Source organism: Toxorhynchites rutilus, chromosome 1 (assembly GCF_029784135.1).
Source record: "Toxorhynchites rutilus septentrionalis strain SRP chromosome 1, ASM2978413v1, whole genome shotgun sequence".
Taxonomy (NCBI): Eukaryota; Metazoa; Arthropoda; class Insecta; order Diptera; family Culicidae; genus Toxorhynchites; species Toxorhynchites rutilus.
The window spans coordinates 5,157,585-5,171,847 of NC_073744.1; the positions used below are offsets into that span (position 1 = coordinate 5,157,585).

Below are 14,263 nucleotides of genomic sequence, written 5' to 3' on the forward strand. Positions count from 1 at the left end.
AGTCCAAAAGATGTCATGAGTTTCGTGAGGTTTGATTCATTTTGTGTCTTTTGCTTCGTTCAACAGATGTTGAAGACGGCGATGAATCATTACTCTCAGAAGATCCGTCGAAAGATATTTTATATACTCCAATAAGCTTTTCTGTCGGGCTGTTTCCATTTCAAGAATTCCTTAATAGACTGACATGAACCTCCGGTCCAAAAAGGCTGCAATTTTGTAGTTTGGATCTTCTCCCAAGTAGTTGAAATGACTTCTCAATTCAGCGTGCAGGTCGTCCTAGTCCAATACTTTTTGATGCAGCAACATCATGAGAAATAACCTCGGATATACAGCAGAGACCGAAACTTGTAACTTTTGCTATTTCTTTTTGATTTTTAGTGAAGTGTACCTTCTCTCAGATTATCGATCCTGAAGACAGTTTTTAGTTTTGTAATCTTGAATGTAAAAACAGTAACTCACATCTAGCTAATTGAATAGGCCCGTAATGCGTCACGCTCAATTGGACATTTTTTAAACATCGAGTTCGGGGCCCAAATTATGGCCCCACATTGAAAGTTGCCACCAGAAGTCGACACTGTACCCCAGTCATCGCGAATGTCCAATTACAGGTCAAAATCGCCTCCAATGCAGAACCAAGGGATTGCCAAGATGGTCGCCTTTTAGTAGCCAGCATAGAAAATCATGAGCATTGAAATCATAACCTAAAATTAAAAATGAAGTGCTCCGCGCGATTCTTCAGCTGTGATTTTAATTGTAAATCATCAAGAAAGCTTCCGGATGGGTATCATCAAACATCGCTTACCAAAGGAAACTAATCAACGTAATCAAATATTAACATATATGACTCCAAACGTTAAACAATACATGAGCCCCCTAAGCACGAGCCCTGTTTTATGCTGCCTACGCTCAATTTGCATTGGATGGGATAGGGTTGACAGAGCCCAGTGCAGAACCGAGTATGTCGAATTAGATGTGATTTTCATAATTTCATTTACTCCCCCTTAGGAGATTCTCGAGGGTCAATGAATCAAAACTTTGAGCGTTTTAAGCAAAATGTACATTGTGTACGTTTTAAACAAAATGTACATGGTCGGTTCTTCAAATTCGATGATTTTTTTCCATACCTTCATTGTCACTCAGGCTCCAGGTACCAGAAGGTCGATATTCAGCCAAAATTTTTTATTAGAAATGCCACCAGGGGTGACATTGCGCATTTCGAAACGAGTGATTTTTGTTCGTTTCGACCATTTTGACATGCCTTTGACCAGCTTTGTTTTCGAACCCAAAAATTTTACATTTCTCTACGAGACAAATTTTGCTCTAAATCTAGTACACCGAAAATATGAACTTGAAAAATATACATAATACTAAAACCATTTCGATTTGAGTTCGAATTTTCTCGAAACGAGTTACTCGTTTCGAAATGCGCAATGCCACTCCAGATCTCGACGTTGTATGCATTTGTAATAGCGAATTCGTTTTTAAAACTGAGTCAGTGCCACACTGACTCTGTAATAAAAAAACGTTTTCAGTTTCACGAATGCGGTGTTTTGTTGGTGTGCGTTATATAGTCTGATTTGTTTATATTCGCGACGATAAATGTACAGTGTCGACGTCTAATGGCGATATTAATGCTTGGGAGGTAAATTATTCTCTATCAGATCAGCAGGGCCAAGTGCAGTGTAAAAATGTAAAAGTTTGAATGAATGTTTTCACTTCATATTGTTTTATTACTTAAAACATGTAGTTCTGACACTTACTTAACCATTTGTCGATGCATTTCCTGGTTTTTCCACAAATAATTACTATTATAATATAAAATCATCATTAGCCACAGTTTTCGTTCAATATGTTTCTGTGATATCGAAAAAAAACCTGTTATTTCATCACATGAAATAAATATTCGATACGTTAAAGTAAATTTTCATTCATAATTTTGATTTTGAAAGCAGGTTTTTTCCACCTGAATATCCATCATTATTTTCGCCTCCCAATGAAAGCACACGTAGCTTAATGCCGTCTGCTCGAATATACTTTCAAAATCAGAATCCGAATTGGATTACGATTCCAATAATATAAAAGCAAAAGCAGCAGGTTTTTCATCTTCAAAGTTTTTATTTTTAGATTTTCCAAAATATACTCGGAACTTGACAGTTCGGTATAGTTGTATTGGTGAACCCGAGTGCCAACCCGTGAAACATCTCAGTGCGAAACTAACAGCTTTCGGGGCGAACTAGTGCAACACTGAGTGCGAAATTGAGTGAATAAAAAAACGTTTTGACAGCAGTTAGTGCGGCACTGGGGTTGAAACTGAACAAAAACGAATTCGCTATAAGTCATTTGACATCGAAAACATTTTTTCGATCAATCGGTCGACAGGAATGGGGTCAAATTTCTATTAATATCGGACAGCGCTACAGACAAACACGTTACATAACGGGTGTTCAGTAAAAAATGAGAATTTCTTCAGTGATATAGAAAAAAACATTCAAGGAATTCAATATTTCTTTATTAAAAACATAACGGTTCTTGAAAAAAAGTCAGTGAATGTTGGCAAAGGGGCCGTGCTCAGCCATACAGCGCAACTTGGTGGAGATGCTCTCACAAAAGCGCTGGACGGCACTGACATACATCTTCCGGATGCAATTCCGGATCCTCGTGGTCAGCTGCTTGATGTTCGTGGCCCGACAATTATCCTTGTACACCAGGGCACTGAGGGAGCCAGAATCCTCGATCAGACGGCACTGGGGCGAGTTGGTCTGGTTCCGTTCCTTGGGTACGTGTGGTATCTGGTTTTCCTCGAGGTACGCCAACGTCCTCTTGGAAGACGCCTTGTCCGGCCAGAAGACGTACTTTACATCACAATGGTGCTCCTCTAAGAACGGAACCAAAATCTTCTCCAGGCACTCCTCCTAGTACACCTTCTGATTGATGGCAAGTCCGCTCGGTTTGTTAAACCAGGATTTTTAAGCCCCTTTGTCGGAGATTATAATATACAGCATAACTTTCTTCTCAAACTTATGCTTGTATTTGTACTTCACCTCGGGGGGTTGTCGCTGGTATAGTACCTATCATTGCTGAGAATGTGGGACTTTGACAGCGTAAAATAACTCTCGTCGTCCAGCACGAACGACGTCCCGCGATAAATTCTCGTCATCCACCAGCACTGAGATTTCACGGTCGCTATCTGCTCGTCTGGTTACCTAGTCTTCTTCCAACAAACGATGCCCTCCTGCTTGAAGGTTCTTTAGATGTTAGAATGGGAGCAGCGAAATTTTCGGCCGGCGTCACACAAACTCGTACCGTCCTTTTTATCGAACAGCTCTTTCAGAGATTCCTTCTTCTTTTTCATCATGATCTTCGCCGGAGGGTCATTACCGGTTTTCCGCTTGACGTTCCGGGATACCAGGATCCGGTAAACAGTGTTCACCGGCACATTTTCGTCCCGAAAGTGGTCTACTGTAAACTTTTTTTTCTTGACTTTCACGCACGTTCACGAAGAACCGTACAACACGCTCGTGAAGTGCTTGTTATATCGGCGCCATCTTTGATCGAACTGACAGCACTCTTTAGTTTTTTTTTTACAGAAAGGTATTGAAATCATTCTCATTTTTCATTGAGCACCCATTACAAACATGTTACAGGGCAAGCTAAATAAAACCGTTTAAAAACCATCGTATCCTGAAAACGACTATATCGACACCTTATTTTTGTTGTTCCATGGGGCTATTGTTTGTTTCCATTCGTTAATTTGAGGACTATTTACCATGCAGCACTGCTCATCTATCACTCCACTTATTGGCGAATTTACGCAAAGCTGAATCAGCTCATGCGACATCTACATTAGAGCTCAGAACCACAAAAGTGAGGGTGTTTGTTTATTTTACGCACTGAAAAGCAAGATTCGGTGGTGATTATTCATTTTATTTCTATTTAGATTCATTTCAGCCATTGAATGTCGTCAGTATATGGTTGGAGTTGGAGTTTTGTATAATTACGATGGTTTCAACGCGCGATTTGACCAAAGTCATAGATAATCTTCGAAAATTTTAAGTTTGGTAATGCATACCGGTTATTGATACTATGGATAATTGCGATGAAATCGATATCATATCAAATTGGCTGATATCATTGATTATGTAGGGGTCAATACGAGAAGGATTTGCAGTATTTTTAGCGCAAAACACCCTATTCATCGTTTACTTATTTGGAAAAAATTAAAGTTACAATACTTATAACAAGCCATTCCTCGTAATATACATAGCACATTGTAAAATGATGATTTTCTAACTTTTTCAGCGTGGGACATGAAACCGGGAAATTTGAAGATAAATTCTGATTTTTCTAGAAAATTTGAACGAATTTTATACCAAAAAAACAAAACATCCTCATTTTACTCGCTGCGCCATCTGGTTGTAAATCCAACGTAAATTCGTCAATACACCGATCACCGTACACAGTTCGTTCCCAGCTAATTCCCAGCAGTGGCGTCGAGTGGAGTTAACGCACTCGGGTCGGAAGTGCCGGTTCCGGCACCTCTCTCTCTTCGCTATCTGTGAATGTTGTATTCCGAATGATGAAGTTTTTGTTAATGTAGGGGTGAACAGTTCGTTCACTCTCTTTCTTGTACTAGTTCTTTTGAACAGTTCTTGTACGGTTTGCCCATCTCTATTTCAGTCAAATTTTTGTATGCAATTTATTACTCAAGTACTTATCTAAACCATCAGAGTTGAAACACTTGCTTGCAGGGATTTTCGGTATCAATACTAGCAAAAGTTCACGTAGTTTTATTCAATGAATTTATCAATAAGTAATTCTACTTCAATACATGATATCCATATAAGATGTTTGTATAATTTCGGTTTCACTTCCACTTGCATTCCCCTCCTCTAGTTGCTATGATAGAGATGTTTGATTCCCATTGAAAATCGCAACGCAACGCGTTCCTGACTGGCTGTTTCTTTTTCTGTGTGTAAATTTTAAATTCACTGGGGCGATACGAAGATTTAAGCATACAGCACATTTCAAGCTGTAAAGTATTATTCAAACTTCGGAACGTAATCCAAAAAGTGAATGCGTTGTGAAAAAGTATTAGGCATTTTTTCCAACAGAAGGTAAAAGGAAAATAAAAATAAACTTAAAAATAGTGTTGCTCTATTTAGATTGTTTAAAAATCGTTTTGATTCTGTACTGTACTATACAAGGGCGAATCCTGTTGGTGTTTCATAGTCCTTGCATATTTGCTTGTTATACAATAAATAAATAAACAAAATACATTATTCTTACAAGTCAGTAGAAGAAACCTAGTTGGAATCATTTCCGCTTTATTATTGTTATTTGTTATGGCTAAATTTTATGTAGTTTTTTTTGTCTGGATTCAAATTGTTCCATTTGGATAATCGTTCGATAACTCAAGCTCCTCTCTTTCTTAACTCTCTAATTTGGGTCCGTTCTTCCGCCAATGGAGCCTGCGCTAATCAGTTTTCGTGTGTAATGTCTAAACTTGGAATTTACTGACAACTTATATTTCCTAAAACAATATGCAATATTTCCTAGCTCGTTTGCCTTTTTTTATTTCGTAACAATTTTTGTTACTACAGTGGGGATGGATATACACGTTCGGCGATTGGTTTTCCTATAATCTGAAAAATTATCGAAAAAACTTTCGTTTAGACCCTGCACCATCACACACGGCGATGATGGCGAATGGCGTCCGATGTTCCGATGAGGATTCGGTTCCAGAGGATGAACATTCAATAACACAGCGACATACAATAGACGAACAGAGATCAATCAGTGAAACTTACCACACCATCGAGAGAACAATCTCTTCTGGTGATAGATCCGTACTGTCATCCGGTACATCATCCAGAATGTTAGTCCCCTTATCATTGCTGCTACTTCCAGCAACTTCTTCGATGTCCGATTTTACAATAACTTCGTCAACTTCGTCCTCCTGTAGCTCTAACTCGACGACATCCAGCGATGGCTGATGATCGATTGTACTGTCTTTCTCCATGGACGTAGCTATCTCAGAGGGCGTACCGGAAGAAGTGCTACCACAAACTCCGAGTTGCATCGTAGGCGTGGTCGGTGTCATACCCGCGTTGAATGGGTAGTCAATATCTTCCAACCCTTCGGGTGGTTCCAGTTTCGCCAGTTCTTCCCGCAACTGACGGTACTGTCGCCGAAGTACCATTGAGTTGAAGGAAATCGTTCGCCCAGTTCGCTCATTCTGCAATGGTTTACTCAGCTCCGTGATCCACTCCTCGATTTGTGCACATATTTCGTTTCTTTTAAGCCAAAAGTGGGTATGGATCACCTGTGTATATGTTTTTTTTTTAGATAGTTGAACCTTTTCGAAGGCCGCATTTTGCTCAGTACTTACCTCTTTGAAGCAGGGGCAAGGATTTTTCAGCTGTTCCAGCATAGCATATCGCACGCAGGCCTGGTAGATATTGCTGTTGTACTCCCGTGAGCTGTGTGTCCCGCTTGGCGTCCCACGGCTTCGTTCGAAGCCAGGCTCGTTGAAGTATGGCTCCGGCACTAATATGAGACTTTGAATTGAGACGAGTACCTGGAGAACGAGAAAAAATCGTCTAGTCATATCGATCATATAGGATAATATCTCTGACAGACTATCACACACAGATAATTAAAAGATTTTATTTATTTTGGCTCAAGGTCTGTTCTATCCTGAATCGGACGCAGGATAGTTGGACCAGTGGACTGTAACTTTGGAATTTCGTTTCAATAGACCTTAGGTTGCATGTAGGTGTCCACACAGAATTACCACGGGTGGGGTTCTTATGTGGATCTACACACTTGGTCTAAATAGATACACACTGTTCGGATAGGTTTTTCTTTATTTCTTCGATGTTACTTATACAATGGTTGGAATGAAAATGACACTCTCTTAGCTGTCGATGCGGCTTTTTATACCCGTCATTGGGCGAACATACATGTTCATGTTTTCTTCCTTTTTCTGTTGCGCTTCGGTGGCATACCGAACATACTCCCCCCGATCGGTACGACTTACGATCTGCTTGGATGAGATGTACTTCGAATAGAATGGTTGTCTTCGATAGGCAGAATTGAAATTTTGTTGATAGGTCTCCGGAAAATCGAACCATCCACGGATACATCAACTGCTCGGATCAGACCGTCACTTCCTGGATACACTGCGGAGATTCGGCCCAATTTCCAGTGGAGAGGGGGCTGGGTCCGGTTGTGTAGAAGAACAATCATACCTTCACGAACGTTGGGCATCACCTGTAAATTTTTCTTCCGCGGTTGCAGCGTGTTGAGATAGTCCTGGTTCCAAGCACGCCAGAAGTGCTCGCGCATTAGCCTAAGATGTTGCCAACGATCCAAGCGGTTTGCCTTGATATCTTCAAGCGATGGTTCGGCTGGAGCGATGAGAGGACGTCCAATCAAATAATGAGCAGGTGTAATAACTAGCGGATCGGCAGGATCGTTCGAAATACTATAAAGTGGGCGAGAGTTCAACACTGCTTCAATCTCAGTCAGGACTGTTACAAATTCTTCGTAGGTTAGCTTCACAGGTCCAACAATACGCTGCAAGTGGGTTTTAGCGGATTTGACTGCTGCTTCCCATAACCCTCCAAACTCTGGGGCATCTGGTGGAATGAAGTGCCATTCGATTTCTTTAGTCTGGCAGTACTGCTGAATACGTTGAACTGCTTGTTGATTCCGGAATTGACGATATAACTCATGTAATTCATGCTGGGCACCGCGAAAATTGGTCCCGTTGTCCGAATGTAGTTGTTGAACCAATCCTCTTCGGCTCACAAAACGTTTAAGGGATGCCAAAAAGGCATCGGTGCTTAGGTCGGAGACAGCTTCCAAATGAATGGCTTTAGTAGCCATGCACACATAAACTGCTATATAGGCCTTCGTTAATGTCGGACGGCGAGTTCCATGCTTGATCCAACATGGACCAGCATAGTCTACTCCAGTCACTGCGAATGGAGGCGATGGTACAACTCTTGCTGGCGGCAAACTTCCCATTAGCTGCGTCGTCTTAGATGGATTCGTATGGAAACATTTAACACAACATCGAGTGACTTGTCGAATAGTAGATCGGGCATTTAACAACCAATATCGCTGACGCATTGCGTTCATCAGGCCAGTCTGTCCGATATGAAGCAATTCGATGTGCATTTCTTGAATCATCAGTCGAACTATAGGGTCTTTGTCAGGTAAAATTATTTGGTGTCGATTGTTGAACGGCAATTTGGAATGACTAAGGCGACCACCAACTCGCAGTAAACCGTTACTGTACATCGGCCGGAGATTACCGATTCTTCTGCAGGGCTCATTAGCAATAACTCGTTCAATTTCGTCTCCTAAGTGAGTTAGTTGTATTATGCGGATGACAGCTTCTGACGATTGATACAGCTCACGAATCGTCAAGTGGGATCGTTCTCGTTCAGACGCAATCTTTTTGCAGTTCGCAACAAACCGCAGGATGTATCCCATTATTCTTTGTATTTTACGGAAGCTGCTGAATTTATACAAAAATGCGAAATGAGGACTACTCACGGCTGCTGTAGCTATAGCGGATTTCATTTCTGGTAACATATCATTGGGAACATCTTCAACATTTTCTGTTTTGTATTGTGACTTTGTGAGGAATTCGGGGCCGTCCCACCAAAGCATGTTTTCTTCCAGAAGTTCTGGTAGCAGACCACGTGATGTAAGGTCGGCAGGATTCTGCTGAGAACGAATATAATGCCATCGGTACTCACTCGTATGTTCTTGGATGACGGCGATACGATTCCGTACGAACAATTGAAGTAGGTTTAGAGGTTTCTTTATCCATGCTAAAACAATCGTGCTATCACTCCATAAAACTATGTCCTGGAACGTTATTCCAAGGGCTGGTATCACCTTCTGGAGAAGTCGCGTAAGTAATAGAGCTGCACAAAGCTCTTTTCTGGGTATGGAAAGGTCGTGTAAGGGAGCAAGTTTGGACTTGCTGCATAACATTCGAAGTTTGGCTGTTCCGTCGTTGAATATGCTTCGTAGATAAATACATGCTCCGTAGGCTACAGTTGAGGCGTCGGCAAATCCATGTAACTCGAAGGCAATTGCATTGTTAAAAGTCACACATCTCGGAACCTTTATTCGGTTGAGTTGTGACAACGAACACAGTAATAGATTCCACTTCTGGGTCAGTTCGGTGTCAACTGACTCGTCCCATCCTGCCTTAGTTCTCCAAATTTGTTGCACAAGTAATTTTGCCAGAACTATTACCGGCGAGAACAAACCAAGTGGATCGTAAAACTTAGCCACTTCAGCATAGATAATCCTCTTTGTAATTATTTGTTGTTGTATCGTTGGTTGCTTAGGTTGATTGGCGATATAAAGGGCATCTTCGTGGGAATCCCACAGCAATCCCAAAATTTTGATTACCTGGTTTGCTTCACAATAATCCATTGGTATTTGTTTCTCACACTCTTGCGGCGGTATGTGTTCCAGTAGCTCTTTCGAATTCGAACACCACTTATGTATGGGAAAACCGCCTCGACCAAGAAGCTGCCTTAATTGACGATAAACTTTAATAGCATCAGTCACACTTTCAGCTCCAGTGAGTATGTCATCCACATATATATCCTCCTTTACTATGCGCGCGGCAACGGGGAAATCACGTCCTTCTTCTTCTGCCAGCTGCACTAAACATCGTGTGGCCTGGTAAGGGGCGGAAGCTGTTCCATACGTTACGGTTTTCAATTCCAGTATTCGCAGCGGATGTGCCGGATGTTCTCTCCAGAATATTCGTTGGTAGTTCTGATCTTCAGCTGCCATTGATACCTGGCGGTACATTTTTGCTATGTCCGCCGATATTGCAATTTGGTGTTTCCGGAATCTTAGTACAATGGAGAATAATTCGCTTTGTACTACAGGCCCGACGTGGAGAACATCGTTTAATGATAAACTATCAGGAGTGGGCTTCGCACTGGCATCGAAGACTACACGACATTTTGTGCTGGAACTCGAGGGCCGCAGAACAGCATGATGCGGCATGTAAAAATTGCGTTGATTAGGCAGGTCATTGGCTTCGTTAATTTCGTGACAGTGACCAAGAGTCTCATACTCTCGGATGAACTGAATATACTGCATCTGTAACTCAGGGTTGCGCACCAACTTCTTTTCCAACATCAGGAATCGCTTCAGTGCCAGGGCTCGACAATCATTCATCTTGTCAACATTCTTCTTTAGAGGTAGTTTTACAATGAATCGTTCGTTTGGGTCTCGCTTATACGTGGACAGGAAATGCGCCTCGCAAGCCAATTCGTCGGCAGAAAATTTGGGAACATCTGACACTTCTTCAATTTTCCAGAATTGTTGCATCATGGTTTCAACTTCTTCAATTGAAGCTATATTGGAGTGTTGGAGGTTTACTGTTGGAGAGTACGGTTCGTGAATAACTCCAGATACGATCCATCCAAGGTAGGTGTCGCGCAAATGAGGAAGGCCATCCTCTAGAAGAAGCTGACTTGGTTTGAAGATGTCAAAGAATATTTCTGCTCCTATTAGCATATCGATCTTTGCAGGCGTGTGGAACTGGGGATCTGCTAGTATCAGACCAGTTGGGATATTCCACGAGCCAATATCCAGTTTCGATGTAGGGATAGTTCCAGTGACTTGTGTTGTGACTAAACAATCGAGGTTCGCATGAAAGCTAGATACACGGGATCGAAAACTAATGTTGATCTTCTCACGAGCTAAGGATCGCAGAGCATTGATGCCGGTGATTGGAACATTCGCACGTTTCTTCGGTACTCCAAGTCGATTGGCCATTTCCTCTGTCACAAAATTCACCTGAGAGCCGCTATCCAATAGTACTCGGCATGGATGAGGTCGGTTGTTCTGGTCAAGAGCATGCACCACCGCAGTAAGTAGTAGTACGGTTTTGGTTGGTTCCCCAACGTAACAGGAACATGGTGTGGAAATCGAAAAATCTTGTAAGACTGAGCTATTTTGTTTTGCAGTCATTGGATTGTACATCTGAGGAATTCGCAATGGCTGCTCAATTTCTGCTTTGATGGGAACAGAAACATTAGGTGTTACATTCGGCCGCGCATAAGATACTTCTACTTCATGTAGCAAAGTATGATGTCGTCGCTGACATTTACGACAAGTTTTATCAGAAGGACAGTCCTTGGAACGATGTCCCTTCCGCAGGCAATTGAAGCACAATCCAGCCGTTCGAATCATATTATTCTTCTGGACTGCAGTGAGGTTGTTCAGAGCTGTACACTGGAAGTTACGATGTGCACCGCTGCAAATTTCGCACACGTTTTCAGATGGGCTGGTGGAAGCCGCACGACATTTCTGCAATGGGTACTTTGGAGGTGATGAAAACTGCTTCGCCTTAGGTACAACTGGCACTTGACGCTGGAATGCACTCTCGCAGCTTTCTAGTATTTGACATCTCGATTTCAGAAAATTTATGGTATGCTCATACTTTGGGAGCTCTCCTTCCCGCTGCGTTGATTCCCAAGCCTTTCGTGTGGACTTATCGAGGGCGATGTTAATCAAATATACAATGAAGTGTTCAGAAACACCGGTGATATCCTGATCCAAGAAGCGTAAACTTTCTACATGATGGCTGACCTCATTCAGAAGTGCACGTAATTCTTTGTGGGATTCAAGACGCACAGGCTTGATTGACAGTAATCCGTGGAGGTGAGACTCGACTATCACCCGTTTGTTTTCGAATCGCTCTGTTAATACATTCCAAGCTTGCTGATAGTTTCCCTCGCTCAATATTCTGGCATCCAAAACTCCTGCTGCGTCACCGACAAGGGCTTTATCGAGATGATACAGCTTCAAAGCTTCTGAATCGCCAGAGTTCGTCATTAGGTCTTGGAACACCGCTTTAAATTTTTGCCAGTTGGAGTAACTGCCATCAAATGTCGGGATCGGCGCCTTCAAAGGCTTCTGTTGCACAATAACTTGCGGTGCTGATTTGGTTTGGGGGACGGTGTTGTTCATTGTCAGAATTAACTCTTCTACAGTTGTGGAAACGTAATTGTGAAGTTCTTCAAATTCAGCATACACTTCCTCTTGCTGATCAATCGCTTCATTCGGAATGAGTGGCATCGCTTTGCTATGGAACGTACTAAACTCAGCATAGGTCGCGGATAAATTTTTCGACATCACATTCAATTGTGCCAAACTGAGTTGCTGCTGGGACTGGAGTGTATTGCGGATTCGCATTACTTTATTTTGCACCTGGGCTCGTTGACGAAAAATTCCTGTCAATTCTTTGACGGTTGTTGTATCCAATTCGACTTCCCAGTCCTGGAACCCGTAAAATGATTCGCTATTTTCAGAAGAGCCACGCTGAGGATCTGTTGGGACTGGTTGCTGTTCATCTGGAGGGGTTTGTTTTCCCGGAGGCGGCGATCTATCAAGCGGCATTTTTCTTTATGTGTTTCCGCGCACTATCACCTCGCGAATGGTTTTTACGTTTTGTCCGATTTACACAACAAACGGAATCAACTCGCGCAAAAGCGTTTTCGAATGTACTCGAACAAACTTGTTACAACGCGTTTGCGCACACAACGACACGCATTTTATAAAAACAACCCACGCGACAATTCGAATGATCGTCTAAACACGCAACAACGCGTAGTAACCACAGCAAAACAAAAATTTCGGCACTTCTTCTTCGAAACACAGGTATCTCGGAAATCTCGTATCAGGTTTCTGGTATACTGGTTCTCCAAATCCGGTTCGTTTGGACCATATGTTCTATCCTGAATCGGACGCAGGATAGTTGGACCAGTGGACTGTAACTTTGGAATTTCGTTTCAATAGACCTTAGGTTGCATGTAGGTGTCCACACAGAATTACCACGGGTGGGGTTCTTATGTGGATCTACACACTTGGTCTAAATAGATACACACTGTTCGGATAGGTTTTTCTTTATTTCTTCGATGTTACTTATACAATGGTTGGAATGAAAATGACACTCTCTTAGCTGTCGATGCGGCTTTTTATACCCGTCATTGGGCGAACATACATGTTCATGTTTTCTTCCTTTTTCTGTTGCGCTTCGGTGGCATACCGAACAAGGTCTTTACAACATGGCCTGATCCACAATATTCCTCCAATAACCCCGTTGCACTCGAGACGATTTTTATTTCAAGCGAATGCTACGCTGAGACTAACCAAATTAAGTTGAGATATAACATCATCTTTGCAGGATAGTTGCAAAATGCATGAGCTCGTGGCTCTTCCTTCGCCTCCATATGCTATCCATTTGCATCCAGCCGAAGATGGTTCTTAACACACTTTGTTCAAAACTCCGAGTACTAGCAGGATCGAGAATTTTTGAATAACATGTGAATTAAGAAATTGTCTACATCTCACGCCCGTATAGGTACCGGTCTTATTGTCGTTTTAGTGAGAAAAGCGATAGCAAGTTTTTTTTCACTTTATTTTTTTCAATATTTAAATTTTATCTAGGATCCAATTAAATCAAAATCATAATGATCCATTGATGAACATTTTCGTATCACAGTAATCTTTAGAGGATGGAATATAAATTTGGGCTGAACATCCCAAAATTTATCATTAAAAAGTTATAAAAAAGTGTGTGATTAAAAAAGGAATAAAAGTATGGTAGAGTAAAACAATATTTATGAAATTGAAATAATATCAAACAAATTCATCACTCAGAGCATATTAAAAACAATATCTATTGAAAACAAAAAAACGCAAAAAAACATTCAATCCTTTTCAATTGTTTAACAAGATTTGCTATCATACAAACTGAATGAACAATAGTCCGTTTGCAAATTGATTTTACTTCGTACGCAATTACAAACGACGTAAAGCACTAAGTTCGTTGTATGAGAAAAAAAACAAAGAGGACACAATTGTTGAATCAGGAAAAGTTGATTATGAATTTGATGGCAGTTATGAAGAAGAAGAAGAATAATTATTTTGAAGATTATTGTTTTGATTTGTTATTTTTTTCATTAACTGTATTGTATTAATTTGTAATCTAAAAAGTGCGTTGTGCTTCTGATAGAGCTTTCATGGCTCCACCTCTTCCTGGGGGCTTCTTTTCTCGGAAGAGTTGGATTTGCTGTCTTCGCTTCTATTTATATCGTTTCACGTTCAGGCGGGTAGCTTGACACAACATTAGCCCCTGCGCAACGTTTTACTCGTGTAACATTCGCTGATATTCAACATCGAATATTACCCACACATATAAAATAGC

General features: G+C 41.4%; 1 protein-coding gene across 5 annotated transcripts in view; it reads right to left on the reverse strand.

Annotated features, from left to right (window-relative positions):
- Positions 1 to 4,782: 4,782 nt before the first annotated feature.
- LOC129763545 (baculoviral IAP repeat-containing protein 6) overlaps positions 4,783 to 14,263 on the reverse strand; it is a 33,365-nt gene continuing 23,884 nt past the window's right edge. For 4 of the 5 annotated variants that reach the window (XM_055762738.1, XM_055762737.1, XM_055762736.1 and 1 more), the window contains 2 exons: positions 6,389 to 6,577; positions 4,783 to 6,322 (listed from right to left, as the gene is read on the reverse strand). In XM_055762738.1, coding sequence (XP_055618713.1) covers positions 5,804 to 6,322; positions 6,389 to 6,577 — 708 coding nt within the window. In that variant the 3' untranslated portion in view covers positions 4,783 to 5,803. The remainder of the gene's footprint in view (positions 6,323 to 6,388; positions 6,578 to 14,263) is intronic. The other variant, XM_055762735.1, reaches the window with a different exon arrangement.